The sequence below is a fragment of the Podarcis gaigeae genome, assembly GCF_964106915.1.
Source record: "Podarcis gaigeae genome assembly, chromosome: 14".
NCBI classification, from domain to species: domain Eukaryota; kingdom Metazoa; phylum Chordata; class Lepidosauria; order Squamata; family Lacertidae; genus Podarcis; species Podarcis gaigeae.
Window position 1 is genome coordinate 38463367 of NC_139690.1, and position 18103 is coordinate 38481469.

At 44.4% G+C, this 18103-nt stretch overlaps 1 protein-coding gene across 1 annotated transcript in view; it reads right to left on the minus strand.

The window, feature by feature from the left end:
• Positions 1–18103, minus strand: part of SHISA9 (shisa family member 9) — a 228328-nt gene that overhangs the window by 200343 nt on the left and 9882 nt on the right. Inside the window, exon 2 of the mRNA XM_083711680.1 lies at positions 14190–14317. Within this exon, the coding sequence (XP_083567806.1) occupies positions 14190–14317 (128 nt within the window). The remainder of the gene's footprint in view (positions 1–14189; positions 14318–18103) is intronic.

Here is an 18103-nt window from a genome sequence, read left to right on the forward strand (position 1 = left end):
CTGGCTCTGCTTCAGCACCCTAAATATGGCTTGAATGTGTCCATCAGTCCTGACAATGCCTCTTGCTCCCCTGGATGGAGGGCAGCGAGGGACGTGTGATTGAGCATAGAAAATGGTCTGCTGCACAAAGGTGAAATTTGCATTTGTTGCACCACCCACATTTAGAGCTCAAAGGAATCAAAGCAGCAAGCTAGTCCAATCCTCCCTGCCCACTGCAGGAATCTTGCAACTGGAGCAGATGGCTGTCCACCAGGCTCTTCTTATCTCCTGCAAATAGGGATGACTGAATCTGTCAATTTCAGTTTCTCTCCATTTTACTCTTTCCCCAGTCTTCAGGTCAGTTCTCCTGAAGCTTTCACAAGCAATAACAATAATAAAGTCATTGTAATAATAAAGCACTTGATTGTGAACTTCTAATATGCACATCTTTGTGTCCAGTTTCACCTAAAAGACACATTTTTGCAAAGTGGAAATTCCCTTACATGATGCATTTTTGTATGGCATGTTGACTAATATATGCATTTATAGGCACACTTTACACCAGTTTTATGCATTTTTGTACACATTATTTGGCTGGAGACCCGCTCTGCAAAATTTGGATTTTGAAGGATGGCTGTGTTTCAGTTTGCATAGTATTTCAGAGAACTGGGTAAATCCACCTTTTAATATGAATGGAACTGAATTACTCCTTCATCTCTACCTGCAAAGGAGGGCCAGGAGTAGCCAGGGTGGTGCTACAGAGCTCCTTTCCAACACTGGCACTGCGATGTGGGGATGGGGAAGGACGGTGCAGAGGCCAGATTACACTGGCAACTTACCAAATTGTCTCTGCTAGTGTGCCCATGCAGCCCCTTACCTCTGCCATCCTGTTCCACTTCAAACAGGTAAGCAACAGTGACACCGGTGTTGGGAGAACAGCTCCACAACATCACACTGGCCACTCCTGAGGAGGACCCAGCTGAATCCCATTGTCAAACCACTTGATGTTTAGCCCCAAACCCGGTTCCTTTCCATTTCTCATCATAAGTTCCAGGCCTGCCCTCTGGAGCAACAGGGAAAGACTTTGATACTTCTCAATGAATCCAGTCCATGCATCCAGCTGGAGAGGCAGTGTTGTGCAGTGATCAGACCTGGATCCGGGACACCAGGGTTCAAATCCCCACACAGCCATGAAACTCACTGAGTGACCTTGGACTAGTTACCAACTCTCAGCCTACTTCACAGGGCTATTGTGAGAATAATCTGGATTTGGGGGTAAGCCGTGTATGTCCCTTAAATGCCTTTGGATGATAGTGGGGATACAAATGCAATAATAAATAAAGTAGATGAATAACAATTATCCAGTGCAAGAAACTGAATTAGTCTGCTGTTAGAACCACTTGCATAGACTATTGCTTGTGTTGCAATGTGTACAGCCATTGGGTTATCCTATCTTCCCAAAACCAGTTTTAACAACATGGATGCTCATTTCAGAAACTTTTGGGGAACATTGTCCAATGTGAAGATCATCCATTGGACTCCTCCCAGATTTGGTCCATGAAGAGCATCATTGATATCACACCCTAACCAACAGCGGCCAAAGGAATTGACTTCCCTGTGCAGCTGCTACCTAGCTAAGAGCAAAACAATACTATTGACATGCAGAGGAGTATCATGGCATGGGAAGATAAAGTGTCCTGTACCAACAGCCATTTCTTATTCCTCTCATTTAGGAAGCTTGACAGCCACCGGGTGATGATTCCACTGATATCGAGCAGCAATCATTAGGAACTGAGGGGGAAATTACTAAAGGCATCATTCTGAGGGCTGCTTCAGGTGTAATGAGTTTTCAGCTCAAGAAAATCCTTCCACATGGAAACAGGCAAGTCCCTGTGTGCTGTACTGAGCTGGGGTGGGGAGCCTTTTACAGCCCATGGGCAACATTCCCTTCTGGCCAGCTTTCAGGGGGCCACGTGCCCATAGTAGGCAGGGCCAGATGCAAAAGTGGGTGGAGCCAGTAATGTAAATTTTACCTTTGTGCAACAGGCTCATTTCTAGACACACCTCCCAATACTCCATCCAAAGAAGCAAGAGGCCAAGGTTTTTTTTCCAGCCAGGCAAAACTATTGAGTGCAAATCAGGACCAATAAGAGAAGGGCCCACCCTTCCAGTCAAGACCCACTCATGGCCAGAACCAGCACTGGATGAGATGTCTCCAAAGGAGGACTGCCCTATTGCCAGCCCAGTGTGTAGAAGGACAAAGTAGAGACAAAGCACCCTGCCAAATTACCCACCTCCACAACCCTAGAAGATCCAAGAAGTCTGTAGACCAGGTGTAGGGAAATGTTTGCCCCTCCAGATGTTGCTGAACTAGAACTCTCATCATCCCTGGCCATTGTCATGCTTGCTGGAGCTGATGGGAGATGCAGTTCAGTAACATCTGGAGTTTCCCACAACTGCTGTAGACTCAGGGGGCCTGTGGCTCCCTGACTGGTCACAAATCCTAACTCCAGATCTTTATAATCATCTCTGTGATGCCAGGATCAGAAACGGCAGTGACTCTAAACCCAGATCAGAAGTTGTTGCTGTGTTGCTGTGTTGCTGTGTACATACGGCAGAATGTGACCACACATCTCTAAGCTGCTGACCCATTCAGCATAGTATTCCTCAGGCTGCAGCCCTGCTGAAGCAACCAGGAAGGGATGAAGTAACAAAACCAACTATTAAGCTCTTCACATGCAGCCTGGCAGTCGCTAGTCCAGCACCACATTCTGATCATCCCCTAATTGTATGTGCTAGTTTTGACTCCTTGGATGGACAACTCCGCTGAGGCTTCAGCACTCTTCCCGCTGGACAGCTCCTCATCCTTGCTCTGAATCTGAGAAATCCAAGCCTCAGCAGTGGTGGCAAGAATGAGACACCAAAGGGTCGCTTTCATAGGTTTAAAAGCAACTTTTGAAGCAACCCACTGGGGAAATTGAAAAGCCAGCCTTTGTCTTTGTCACGGGTTTCCTGCAATGCATCAGAGAGGTGGCCATTTCACGTAAGGTGAGTCAGGGCTTGAGGACATGGGAAATTAGATGTGCTCAGTCATTAACTCAGCAGTGTGAGGCCAGCAGGCAAAACACAAATCCTAATGCTGCCTTCCTGTCACAGAATGGGGGACGTGGGAGTGTGGAGGCATATTTCACTAATCAGGCAGGTAGGTTGAAACGTTTCCTGGTAGGCAGTGCTGCTCTCATATTTCAGCTTCTTTTGTTTATTTATTTTGAAGCTATCCATTTCATCCGGAGACCGATTTGTGGTGGCTACCCCAAAAGAAAAGGGGAAGGGAATGTTTGTTGAGGTTTACTTGCAAAGATGCAATCAGAGATACAAGGCACAGCTTTTCATTCATTTCATCAGTTGGATGGGAAAGCCGTATTTATTTGGAATTCATTGTATACCATGGATGCCATACAAAGTGTATATCAAATGGAAGGGTGTGCATAGCATTTGTAAGCATATAAGAGCCCTCCTGAATCAGGGCAAAGGCCCTGCTGGTTCAGCAACCAGTCTCACAGATGCCAATGGGAGGCCTCCAATCAGGACCTGAGTGCAATAACATTTGCCCCACTTGGCAGTCAGAGGCATAGACCAGAGGTGGGGAAACTCAGACCCAGGAGCCATCCTCTCCATCTGGCCCTGAAGGTTTTCCCAGACCCCACCCCCTACTGGCCCTCTTTGCCCCACAAATGTTTTGCTTTGCTTGGGTGTGTTCTTGAACTCTGCTCATGGCTATTGGATGCCTAGATAGAGGGGTGGTGCATAGAACCCAGCTTACTGTACAAAAGTAAAATTGGCATGTGTTGCTCTGTCCATTTTTGCCTCTGGCTCCAACCACCACTGGCATGGGACCCTCAAATATTTGCCAAAAAGAGAATGCGGTTCCCAAGCAGAAAACTTCTGGTTGAAGCCAGTTAGGAATCTGTAATGCAGGGTACAACTGCTCCAGCCGATGATCTCAGTAATTGAGCTGGGGGAATAAGGGCTCAGTTTTGTGGACCCAAATGGTTCAGGGCTTTGTATAGTAACATACACCTGGGTGCCAATTCTGTGGCAGTCAATTATTAGTAGTTATTTAATAACAGCGATAATGGTCATGATGATGATGATGGGAAGGAGAAGAACAAAAATGAAGACCAAAGCATAATGTTTGAAAAACATCCCTTTGGTGTTATACCTCTATCTGGAAGAGGTTTAGATTGTATCTTTATTGTCTTGCTCTTGCAGCCTTGTGCTTTCAAACAGATAAGTAGGGAGATAAGGAACAAGGAGGCAGAAGGAAGGAAAAGCAGGAAGAGGGAATGCTGATAAGTTTTGTGTGTTTACAGAACAAGGGGTCCAAGTCCCATGCTACAGCAGTTGTTCTTTGGGGACAATATGGCAGTAATCAAGGCACTCCAGAAAGGCACCCCTATGCCATTAGCTGTGTACAAGACAGTCCCTCAGATATATCTCACTCATTCTGAAAATGCTAGTTCTGCTACCTAGTTCTGGCATATGAGACACAACAATATCTCCCAGGCCATTAAACTAGTTGTGGAAGTTGCTCCAGATATGCACAACTGTCTGAGATGTTCTGAGAACTCAGTACCATCGAAACCTGCAATGGGGTTCAGGGAAGGGTTCTACCTGAAGCACGCAGCAGTGAAAGTTCTTGTCGTAGCATTTGCAAAACACAAGTGGAAAACTTAACAAAAAATAGCAGTCCTTGCAGCTGTTACGTGCAGGAAATCAAAGGAAAGCTGAAAACATCACAAGGATTGCAACTCACGAGAAGTTCAAGAAAAACTTTGCATTTTTCCTAGGCTTCCCCTGAGGTTCTGCAAGCACTGTCCAATCATTTCCAAAACCCAACCCAATGCATCATAGACAATTACTTTGGTGGATAGTATCTTTTGGTAGCACATGATACAAACAAGCTATATTGCTGACAAGTTATGGGAGTGTGCACTTGTGGAAGGAAAGACTATTACTCTGGTGTGACATGACATTCTTATCAGCTCTGAACATTAGAGAAATATTTACAGGCACATAGTAAAACAAATTCTGCAGTGTATCCTTATTGCATTCAAATGTCAATTATGCAAGCACATGAGAGAAACCCGGTTGGATCAGACACTCCACTGGTTGCCCTAGGCAACTGCAGAAAGAAAGGGATGCAGCCACTAGCCTTGTCCATTAGCCACGTGACTAAAGGTTGCTGTGTTGTGTGCATGTAAGCCTGCAGGTTTGAGTTTCTTTGTTGCTTGCAAGCCGCCTTAGAGTCATTTGAATGAAAGGTGGTTCATGAATGTTCAAAATAAACACACACTATCAAATCCTGGAGGCTCTACATGACGGTCAGAACTGTAAACCACTTGACAGATTTCTCTTCTATGAATTTTGACTAAAGGCATCTAATCAAGTGATCTTCACAACATAGGAAGTAGACTTCTACCAAGTCAGACAATTGGCACATCTAGCTTAGTGCAGCCTGCACCAGCTACAGTAGCACATTCCTTATATTGATTATGCATTCTGTGTGATGGTGCAATGTTGCATTTATAGGTTGTGGCATTCTGTCCCAAAAGAATATCATAAGCTAAGCCCCATCCCCTCTTAATTTGATTAAGGGCATCTAAGCTGGTGGTCATTGTTAGATCTTGAGGCAGTGAATTCCATAAACTGATTATGCACTGTGTGATTATGCAGTGATGTGTTTATGAGATTATGTGTTGTGACTGCCTTTGATCTGCCCTGAATCTGCCACCAGTCACTTTCATAGCCTGACCCTGAATATGATGAGAGAGGGAGGAAAACTTATCTTTCTACTTCTTTCACACCACCCATAACGTATCCATTTCAACCATGTCTTCCCTTACTCACCATATTTCTTTCTGCAAATATATTTTATTGCACTTTCCTGGCATAACAATAAATTTAATAAGCATAGATTTGTGTACAATGAGTTTGAGTCATAAGCGTCTTAAATGCATCAGAATTTTATGCACTCAGCTTACATAACAGACTTTTCCCTTCAACAATTCCTCCTTTTTGCTGTATTACAATGCAGGCCTCCCCCCCCAAAAAAAAAAATCTGGGATTTCAGTGGGTGAAAATTACAGGGGGCCTCCTTTACGGATGATCTGAAAGGAAACTAGATATCTATAAATCGATCTTCTTTTCCTGCATCCTCTGTCTAGTCTAGTACAGTGTGTTAACCTCTCAAACAATGCCAGCTGTCACATTCTGTCAAAACCTGAACTGTATATCCTGATCTGGTTTTCTGATCCCGTGAGCTGCGATTGATAAAGAAAGAGAGCCCAGAGTGCTTTGAGGAAGATGGTTCAAATCCCTGAGAATTTTGGGTTGCTCTTTTCTTAAGCTTTTCCCAGCTTTCTGGTATCCTTTTTGAGAAGGGAGGGCACTATCAGAAGTGTGCATGGTATTCAAAATATGCCTATAGCACAGATTGGTAGGAAGACTTCACAATACTGCATGTAGGTTTGTCCACATGTTACACAGGTGCTCCCTACAAATGTACGTACAAGTGTTTGTGTGAAAGAGTCTACACCTTTTTATGTGTACAGCTCATCTGTCATGTACAAAGGGACATAGACTGTACACTCACTGAATGTAATGTATGAAGACCCCTCGTTTTACTTTCAACCCCCTTCTTAATCAGCCCTAGCCTGGAATTTGCCTTCCTCCATTCCACAAATAAAGTGGATACTTTCATTCTTCTATCTAACTGTGATGCCAAATTTCTTTCCTGGTTAGCAAACACATGCTCAGCCCACATCAGTGTATGTATGAAGTTAGGGTTCCCACCTTTTTCACCACTTATTTCCTTATGTTGAACCTCACTTGCCGTTCTTCTGACAATGCACCCAGTTTGCGAATAGCTTTTGAGAAAGAACTCTGTGCAGACTAATAATTTTGTGCCTGCCACGTTAAACAAAGTCAAAATCACATGCTAAGAGTGTATTTTGTTGTATACTAAATAACTGGAGAATTGCGGAAGTGCCAGAAATACACAAATAGGACGAAGCTGCAGCCCTGTGCACACTTTCCTGGGAGTAAGCCCCACTGGACATAATGAAGCTTACTTCTGAGTAGGCATGCTTAGGATGGACCACACTCTTAACATGAATAACAACACAATATTACAACTGGATTAAGGAACGATGGGAGAAAATCAGTTGGTTTAGGATAGATGGAAAGGGAAATGAAAATTGTAAGAATAATGAATGGGTTAATTACAGATATGACTGCAATATGTAGGAGCCGTTTTTCTTTAATTTACAATACATCATTATTTGTGACTTGAGGCTCTTGCATATTAGCCTTATACCTTCTTTTATTATCAGTTACTGTTTTAACAGTGATTACTGGAAACAGAATAGGTGTGAAGTTTAAAACGTGCCTGTTGACTACTGTTCTTAATTATTCACTGATAAGTCTTGTTTGAGGGAGTGTTCAGATTTGCAAACTAAATAGTTGCATTCCAAAGACCCAATATAAGTTTGCAAAAGAAAATTGGAGATATTACTGGTTGGAAATGGGGCCCTATAGACTAGAGATGGGTGAGCTTCCCAAACAAGTAATAATTCCTCCATTATTTGGGGGGGGGGGCAGGAAAAAATGGTGAATGAGCAAAGTCAGAGGAGAAGATTTCACCTATGTGGGGTTTTTCTCTGACCTGAGATGTTCCATTACCTCTTAGAGAACAGAGGGAAGCCTAATTAGGGTCAAAACAGCAAAACCTCTCCGGTTTGAAATTCAATCTGAGCCGGAGAAGAATTAGGAAGGGTTGGCACTGGCCTCACTGCTCCACTGAGATGGACTTCATTAAGCCTCTAAAGGTCGTCGTCATCTTCTTCTTCTTCTTCTTCTCCTTCTTCTTCTTTTTCCTCCTCCTCCTCCTCCTCCTCCTCCCAGGCCTGGCTCAGGAGACCTTCCCTAGCATCTCTAAAGAAGGTAAATATTGAAAGCTAAAGAATGAAAGGTCAAGGCAATAAATATATTGTCTGTTTGGATTAAGTTGTCCGTAGAATGACACTCTGCCCTTTGTTAGACCCACCCTGGACATTTCAGAGAAGAAAAGGGCAACACAGAAAGCAGGATTCCCTTTGGCTATCAGGATATCAGGAAAACTTTTGCACTTGTGCATTTGGGGACTTCATATTGTGGTGTACAACAGGTGTCCTAGCATAAAGGGTCATCATCATTGGGCATCCTAGGAAGGGGCCCATTGGCAACCTCTGGCCTTCCTGCTCCTTGTTGCTGTCACCAGCAGTTTCCTTGCCAAGACTGTGCAAACAAGGAGGGACAGGAGCGTGAAGAAGTCACAGCAGCCTCCCATCACCTCACTCTTTCCTTCCAGGTATCCATGGTAACAGTGGTGAGGAGGGGCAGCCACAGGGGGCAACCTACCAAATGTTGACCTCCCCTTCCAACCCCCCCCCCCTTGCAACCTGATACAGAGCTGATTCTCTCAAGCCAATTTGGCAAACAATGGTTTGTATTTATGCGTGGCAGAGTGGGGGAACTGAGGGCCACATTTCTTCTGTGCAACATTCCAAGGGCCACATGCCAGTGGAGGACAGGGCCAAAGGCAAAAGGGGGGGGACACAAATGTAAACTCTATCTTTGTGCAGTGGATTAGTTTCTGCACACACTCACATATTCCAGTCCAGCTAGGCAAAAAAACTCAGGTGGTGTGAAATGGGATCAGTGAGGGGTGTGGCAGAGAGTTTCAGGGGCCAGATAGAGAGGATAGGAGGGCCACATTTGGGCCACCTCTGGTGCATGAAAACCAGGTGGTCAAACAATTACATTTCTTGGTCCACTTAAAAATTGGGACTATTTGATTGATGGTATGGTTTAAACATTTGCCTTCTGCCTTTTTGGTCTCAAAGGACAGGCCTCGTAGGGCGTTCAAGGTTGCTGACAAGGTAAATTAGAGTTCTTGGCAAAGTCCAGTATGAACCGACTAAACTGCATGTCCTGGATGTACATGTGCAAAGCTTATTGTGATGAATATAGGTCAGAATGGAAATCTCTGCCTTCTGACAACCTCTAGACAATACTGAGCTACAGAACATGCATCAAGGAGCTACATACAAACTGCATTATACACATTGGCACATAAAAATCAAAAGGCCTAACTTTGTCATGTCCCTTAATTTCAGTGGGCCTACTTTGAGTAAACTTAGTCAAATGGCACTCCAGTGGTCAGCCTGAGGATAAGACAGCTTGCCACGTACCTATTCCTGCCTTAAGCAGGGGGTTGAACTAGAAAGGCACATTTATGGGATGCATTCCAAACTTTTAACCCATCATGCTGGGGGTGGGGTGCTGGATAGGGTGGAAGCATCCCACTGCCCAACACAGCTCTGCCAGCCCTTGTCCACAGAGTGAAAATAGTATTGCTCCACATGCATGAAATTCTCTGTTCCACCTGCTGAAAGGGCAGGTGGCTAGAAGTCACTGGAAAAACCAGAAGTGGAATTTTCTTACTTTCTCATCACTTTCATTATTCTATTTTGATGTATTTTCAAATCATTGTTAAGATTCTGTTCAACTTTCAGTAACTTAATATGCATTCTTTTCCCTCCCCTTTCCATTTTCAGTTCCAGTTCATTTTGATTCCTTGGCAAGACTGCAGGTATATTGCAGTGTCAACATTTTGCCTTGCTTTGTTTTGTTTCTAGACTATATGCATGTCCAAAAACCACACCTTTGATCTGCTTCCTGACGTATCGGTATGACAATAAAATAAAATAAGGATGCTTTAGAAATTCAGCTTCTGCAAATTATGGGTCGAAACCACCCAATGCACTGCATTTCCTCTATTTCAGAGAACCACAGGTTCCTGTGGCCTCTTCATCTACCTGTGCATCCCTCTCCTCAATTCCTGGCCTAATTAGGCTTGAAAACAGCCTGTTATTTGGTTCTGAAGGGAGACTATTTCAAACATAATTATTGTGGAAGGTAGTGGCTGGTTTTTTTTGGGGGGTGAGGGTTTCAACCAGGTAGGGAGATTTTACCATGATGATGATTTAAAAAAAACTATTTGCAATTTAATAAGGAAAAAGGGATGCAGTTAAAAGGATACATGAACATCTACAAATATCAAGGATTTCAACAATACAAAATTTACCGGAGTAGCAGCTTCAAACCAAAAGGAATCAGTGGCGTAGCATGGGTTGTCAGCACCCGGGGCAAGGCAAGTAATTTGCACCCCCTAACCCGTGGATTTGCGCCCCCTAACCCGTGGATTTGCGCCCCCTAACCCTAACCCCCAGATGTTGCGCCCGGTGCGGCCGGCCCCCCCTGCACCCCCCACGCTACGCCACTGAAAGGAATACATCACTGAACAACCCCCCCCATCATATGCCTCAAAGAGGCATCCTTAGCATTACACCTCCAACATCTCTCTGTATTCAACAGTGGCTTCCTACACAAATTCTGTGGAATCCAATATACTCCAAATAATAATTGGATCAATCTCAATTTCAGGTACTAGGAAACATTCCATATGGATTCTAAAGCAATTTTTCCATTGTTTAGGCTGTATAATTCCTTGTTCCACACATCCCTGTTGTACAAGTTCCTGAACTCCCACCAAAATCCATAAAGCATTTATGAACAATGGTTATGGGTTTAGTTTTCTGTAAAAAATAATGCAATAACCACCACCACCACCAGTTTTGAAGATGCCAGTAGCACTTAAAACCGAGAGGCCATAGGCAGTGCTTGTTTTAAAGGAGGGGGTGCCATTACCCACCATGAAGTTGTTACAGTGAGTGCCAGACTTTTAACCTTTTTTTAAAAAGGGGGTGAGGTGCTAGTACTGCATACCCTTGAATACCCCCAGGAAAAAAAGCACTGGATAGGAAGGGTTAACCCATTGCAGTGTGCTGTGAATCTTGTTTCCACCCAAAATGCCACCCACGGCAATTAGATCTGCAAAAAGCCTCCTAGCAATATTCACACCTAATAGCAGGGGGCAGGAGGAGTGAGAGTCTGGAGATGTGCGGGTGAGAGAAAAAAAGATAATGAATGAATTGTTGTGTGTTTTATGTGACAATGGATGACAGAGAGAGGGGGAGAGAGTAGCCCTCCAGGTATAATTAAACTCCCACTCCTATTGGCTATTCTAGCCCAGAATAGCCTATTGGCACAGAATAGCCTATTGGCTATTGGCTATTCTGGCCCAGCCAGAATAGCCAATGGTCAGGGATGATGGGAATAAAAGCCCAACAGTATCATTAGAGGGCACCATATTGGCTACCCCTAATGTGCATGGATGTGAGCAAAAGAGAATGTGAGTACAGCCTCACTACTTTTTGTATTGTACCTGCACACTTCTGCATTGGCCCAAACTACCACTATCATGCAGTCCCTTGAAAGCTTCCCAGCTCTGCTTTACTGATTTTGGAACTTTGCCATCTGCTGGATTATGAAATGCAGTAATGTAAAAAAAAAAACCAACAACACAGGTTTTCATTCAAGGCAAATGTAAAACGTTGTACTGCTTCCATTTCTGTCCACATAGAAAACCATGCTTGCAAGGACACACCCAACCACACACTGAAAACTGAACAGGCATAATTCCCATCTCAACTGGCTAAACCAGTTTGGCATGGAAGGGAGTAATACTGCTACCAGGGTCCTGGGATTTGGAGCAAGCTAGGATTTCAAATACAAAGAAATATTTCTTTGAGGACAATGGGTGGGGGAGTGAAGGGAAGGGAAAGGGTTGTGTGGTGAGAGAGGTGTTATGATCTGGGAGAAAAGATCTAATTATTGAGTGGGTAGGAAAAGAGAGGAATTGGAAAGTGGGCAGAGGTTAGGGAGGAAAGGAATATGAATGGAAAAGGTATAAAGTGAAGCCTGAACACAATCCATCCCAACTGCATGTAAGATGAAAACAAAACCACGATATTATGCATCAGTAATAGCCGATGTGTTGCTGGCAGATGTTGTTGGACTACAGTTCCCATCAGGCCCTGTCAGTGTGGCCAATGGCCAGGGATGATGTAAGATGTAGTCCAAAGCACCTGGATGACACCATATTGACTACTCCTGTTCTACCTGTCATCATCAGTGGAACCATACATGTGGTATGTAAGAAAAACCCACAAAACAGAGCAATAGAGGAAGTTTTCTGAGCGGGGGGGGGGGGGGGAGGACAACCAAGGTTGCAGCCATTTCTCATGTCATAAGACGTACTCTTCAACAAGCATGTATCTCCATGTTCCAAAATGGCCTTTAGCTATTATGCAATTCCATCTCCAATACTGCCTGTCCATCATCTTGTGACTCAATTGCACATTCCACATACGTTTTAATCAACAGGCACCTACTGTCATCCAACTTAAGACAGATGCAGGTACAGCCTAAGGTCAATGGCTTCAAGCAGGGAGCTGCATCACATTTGCAGAACCCACTCTCACAACATCACAACCCACCTTCATCACAAACTTTGACAAAATCGCCAATTCCAACCACAAGGACTTGTATGGGGAAGTGTTCATATTACACTTCAAAGACTGACACCATTCGAGATTTCTTATTCTGGGGTGGAGGGGAGTATTTCTTAAGAAACTGCTTGAAACAACTTTGACATTATCAGCAAAACAACCCTCCCCTCCCCCAACATAAAACATTTCAAGAGGTCCCGAAAAGCTAATAAATAAATTGCCCAAATAAGCATTTTGCCTCTTGCCATTTGCCATAAATACATTAAAGAGCAATTTCCAATTTTTAAAAAGAACTCAGTGCACCGAGGGTCTAAACACTCATGTCAATTTTTTGATCTCATGACCTTCCATTTACATTCTTGCCTGAGATATTCTTGGAAGTTGAATAACACCAAGTGGGCTGGAGCAGTCATCGCCAGCTACCATTCTTTTGTACTACTCCATCTTCTCTCCAAATATAATTATATAAAATGTTTTTCCCCTACCAAATGCATTTTTCTTGCTTGCATTTGCTGATAGGGAAAAAAATGGCATGGAAGCTTTTGTTTGATGAAACTGAAACTTGGCTATTAGAAACTTTCTCCTACTTTAGGCATAAATACATTCAAGCATCATTGCTGAACTGTCAAAAAAATGCAGTCTTCTAAGACATTTCAAAGTGTTATCTTTATGTAATCATGTAAATACTTTTCTCCAGCAGATGTTTTGCCCAAACGTGGCAACAGCAAGCATACAAACATATAAAAGGGATGGTCTTGATCCTTCAAAGGGTTTAATGCATGCCCAAATCCCTCTTCCCTCTCCTCCCACTGCTGAAAGTACTTACCTATGAGTAAATCTTACTGAATTTGGCCAGACTTACTTCTGAGTAGGCATGCATAGGATTGCCCTGCCAGACACATTTTTCATCCTTATAGTGGGGGACAGAGAATACCCCCCAACAATCTGGCAGAGAAAGCAGCAGCAAGATCTGTCCACATGAAGATCCAAGTGTATAATATCCTCATTTTAAAGTACGATTTATACACTGAAGATGCACAGCAGCACATCATAAACCTTTCCACTGCCTGAGGGATATCTCTACATTACTTCAGCTCTGGCCTCCCAGCAAATATCCCTCTTTGAGCCAAAATCCATAATCCTTCTTTTGACAACTTTGCAAAGTGTCGAGTCCTCTGTTAATTCTGGCTTTGGCAGCAGCTGACTCCTTGGGAGTTGGTCCCATCAACTATGTCCTACTCAGAGTAGACCAACTGAAATTAATGGGCCCATTAGTCATGTCCGTTGATTTCAGTGGGCCTACTCAGAGTAGGACTAGCAGTGGGCACAACCTACTGAAACCTACTTCCAAATGAATATGCTGCATGAGGGTCCCGTCTCCCCCCCCCCCCGCCTTTTGTCCCTCTGAGGTGAAGCATAAAACCAAGAACAAACTATTGCATAAATGTTTTGAGATAACTCTTTCAGAAGGGGATGGAAATATTGGGGCGGAGGCACAACAGCCGAACAAACAAAAAGTGAAATCCAGACTCTGAAAGCATTTGCTGACTGCCAAGGCATAACCTTTACTGCTATCGAATTAAGTGACAAGGCAATAAAAGATCCTTTCTCCTTGGCAAGAACCCGTTGACTGGCTCCCACAGCGGTAAACATCTCTGACCGTGACCAAGCAAAAACCAAGACAATGCAACTCACGCAAGTTGTTTGCAGGAGGTCTTGTTTCCATGTTCTCATAGTGCTGCACGTGGACCACAATGTTGAGATCTCGTTCCATGTGGTCTGTTGTGCAGGGAGCTTCTGGTCTCATAACATCAGCAAGAGCCCTAAAAATGGTGGGAAAGGGAATGTTAGATGCAGCCTTCCATAAAAACTTTGGCGCTCTCTCTCCCTCTCTCCAGTGTGGTGTAGTGGTTAAGAGCGGTAGACTTGTAATCTGGTGAACCAGGTTCGATTCCCCGCTCCTCCACATGCAGCTGCTGGGTGACCTTGGGCTAGTCACACTTCTCTGAAGTCTCTCAGCCCCACTCACCTCAAAGAGAGTTTGTTGTGGGGGAGGAAGGGAAAGGAGAATGTTAGCCACTTTGAGACTCCTTCGGGTAGTGATAAAACAGGATATCAAGTCCAAACTCCTCTCTCTCTCTCTCTCTCTCTCTCTCTCTCTCTCTCTCTCTCCTGCCCTGGAAATAGACTCTCAAATTTTAATTTTGGCAGATCCCTTCCCACTAACAGCAAACTTTGTGAGCCCATGCCAACAGGACAGAAGCCCAAACTAAACCACTAAAAACAAAATGGAGGTATCAACCAACTTGGGTGCCTCCTGAGATACAAGAAATTAAAAAAAAAACACTAAAGGGTTTTTTGAAATTCCTTTTTTTAAAAAGACACACAATGAAGACTAAGGGTGCTCTGTCAACTCCAGGAGATATGGAATGATGGGAAAGAAAACCAGAGAAGCAGTAGAATGTCATGCTTGAGGACACATGGCTGGCTGGAACCCTGGACAGGAGTATTCATATTTGAGTGGGAAGGTATACTGCAACAGTTTGTGGCGGCTACAACTTGTTATCAGAGCAGCGGGAGCTTCTTTTTAGAATGTTCCTTTCCGAAGTGAGGACTCAGGGGAAGAGTCCTTGAACACAAACACACACACACTTTTCAAATGCTACTTCTGTCTGTTTTGGGGTTTTGCTGGAGGTGTTTTGGATGAGGCCAACTCCCAAGACTCCCAAGCGAATATACCACCTTCACGCTGATTTGATTTCATGATGACATCTGAAGCTATATCTTTCCCACATTCTGAATTCTCGTGGGCTTGTTTCTAAAGCACCCAGAATTCTGCCTCCAGTAGAATTTCTCCATACTCCACCCCACTTTGTGCTGGCAGAAGTCGGTGAGATGTTCTCCAACTTCACCACCTACAGCAACTGTGACACAGCTGGCAAAGTTGGGCAAACTCTACAGGCACAAGGATGGGTGAATCTGTCCATTTCAGTTTCTGTCGGCTTCAGATTTCCTTAGTTCAGTTCTCCACAATTCTGCATCAGTTTGCCCCACCCCACCCCCCAAAAAAAATCCTCAAAAAAATTCATCAGCAATTTTGTGCAAATTTCTCCCGATATACACATTTTTCTTTGCCGTTTTTCCTAATATACACATCTTTGCAAAGCAACGTTCCCTGACATGATCCTTCTGAGTATGGTATTTTCAGTATCGTATGCACACTTTACCCTGGTGTATACTTAGTTGTACATATTGCTTGCAACATCTGCAGAAGTGTGAATTTCCAAAGATGGCTGTGTTTGAGTCCGTGTATTGTTTCAGAAAGAAAGTGCTAGTTAGGTTAGGTTTGCCTTTAAAATCAAATTTCTCCCCCATTCCTAGGTAAAGGTAAAGGTACCCCTGCCCGTACGGGCCAGTCTTGACAGACTCTGGGGTTGTGCGCCCATCTCACTCAAGAGGCCAGGGGCCAGCGCTGTCCGGAGACACTTCCGGGTCACGTGGCCAGCGTGACATCGCTGCTCTGGCGAGCCAGAGCCGCACACGGAAACACCGTTTACCTTCCCGCTGGTAAGCGGTCCCTATTTATCTACTTGCACCCGGAGGTGCTTTCGAACTGCTAGGTTGGCAGGCGCTGGGACCGAGCAGCGGGAGCGCACCCCGCCGCAGGGATTCGAACCGCCGACCTTTTGATCGGCAAGTCCTAGGCGCTGAGGCTTTAACCCACAGCGCCACCTGCGTCCCTCCCCCATTCCTAGTTGGGAGTAAATCACTTTGGGCAGCCTAGTTTTTATGAGATTCCTCACCCCCCCCTCAAGATTACTACTAAATGAAAACCAGTCCTGCAATATGGCAGGAAAAAGGAATGAGCATGTGGTTGCCCAGAAATATATATCTGTTTAAAAAATGGCTCATGTCTTTCTCCTGCCATACTCCGGCACTCATGGAAATTGATAAAATGAGCATCTCATCAGAACATGTCCTGGTCTTGTAGTTCTCCTTTGGTCTGATCAGCCTAAGATGGAATCCAACATGTTGGCAACAGCTTTTCTGAGACCCATCTGGTGTGGCCTTACAACACACCTGTGGGTCCTGACCCACTGACTGGAGACTTAGGATTTAAACCAGTGGCTCCCAAAAAATTACCAGGTCCGCTAAGAGGCAAGCAGGTAGCAAAGGGGCACTGGAGATGTAAATAACTATCAGACTTTGAAAAGCTGTTATCACTGGATCAAGTTCATCAGGTTTGTTGAATTAATTACATGAAATAGTTTTAATTGGATTTTGAATAAATGTGAATTGATTTTGACTGTTTTGAATTTTATTGTGTTATTATCTCCCTCAGTGACACGGGTGGCGCTGTGGGTTAAACCACAGAGCCTAGGGCTTGCCAATCAGAAGGTCGGCGGTTCGAATCCCCGCGATGGGGTGAGCTCCTGTTGCTCAGTCCCTGCTCCTGCCAACCTAGCAGTGCAAAAGCACGTCAAGTGCAAGTAGATAAATAGGTACCGCTCCGGCGGGAAGGTAAACGGCGTTTCCGTGCGCTGCTCTGGTTCGCCAGAAGTGGCTTAGTCATGCTGGCCACATGACCCGGAAGCTGTATGCCGACTCCCTTGGCCAGTAAAGCGAGATGAGCACCGCAACCCCAGCGTCGGCCACGACTGGACATAATGGTCAGGGGTCCCTTTACCTTTACCTTTATCTCCCTTAGTGGGTCATGCAGACTGCTGTTCTGGTTATGCTTTTTATAGGGTAGGGGGCACTGGGGATGGATTTATATAACCAAGGGGCAATGAACCCCCCCCCCAAGCTTTAGGAACCACTGATTTAAACCATGCCAGGGTCCCTGGTCTGGCTGGGCCCTTCTAGGTAGCATAGATTATATAACCACTAACCAAATCTGGAGGCTACTGACAGAAACGTGTTGCAAAAAGGGGAGGAGAAAATTAATCCAGATTTATTTATTTTTTACTCTCAGACTGTTGGACTCTCTTTTAATGTGCATGGCAAGCTAATTACACATGATACTCAGTGATTCTTGACTGTGGGGCAGTATTATGTCATTTAAATGTCAGATGGATTTCTGATCACCAGGTTCTTTTTATTTAAAAAAAATAGAGAGGAGAGGGTTGTGCTTTCTTGATCCAGTTAAAAAAGAAGAAGGAGAAAGATTTGTAAGAGCAGGTAGCCAGAATGAGTTTGGGCATTTTGAAATGACACTTCAATAAGAAGCAAATCTTCAAGACCCGCCACTGCAGAGCTGGCCTACATAGCAGAGGAAAAACTCGCAGCTAGCAAAGATCCCAAAGAGCTGTGTACATTAATAGGCTCCTAAGAGGGGAATATTATCCCAATACAGCCTCAAGTTATAGACTGATCCTGAATAATCCACAAAAAGCACACACACACACACACACACACACAGCACACAGATCCAGTCGGTTCAGAGAGGATTTTTGATACAGGGAAAATGGCCAAAGCTTAAGGTACCTGCGTATATTTTTAAAAAATGCTGGAGACAGCTGCATGCTGGGACAGGGAGGCAGGAAGCAGAAATGTGGCAAATCTAATGACCTGTTTATTGAGCATTCATCCTGATTCACTTAAGCGGA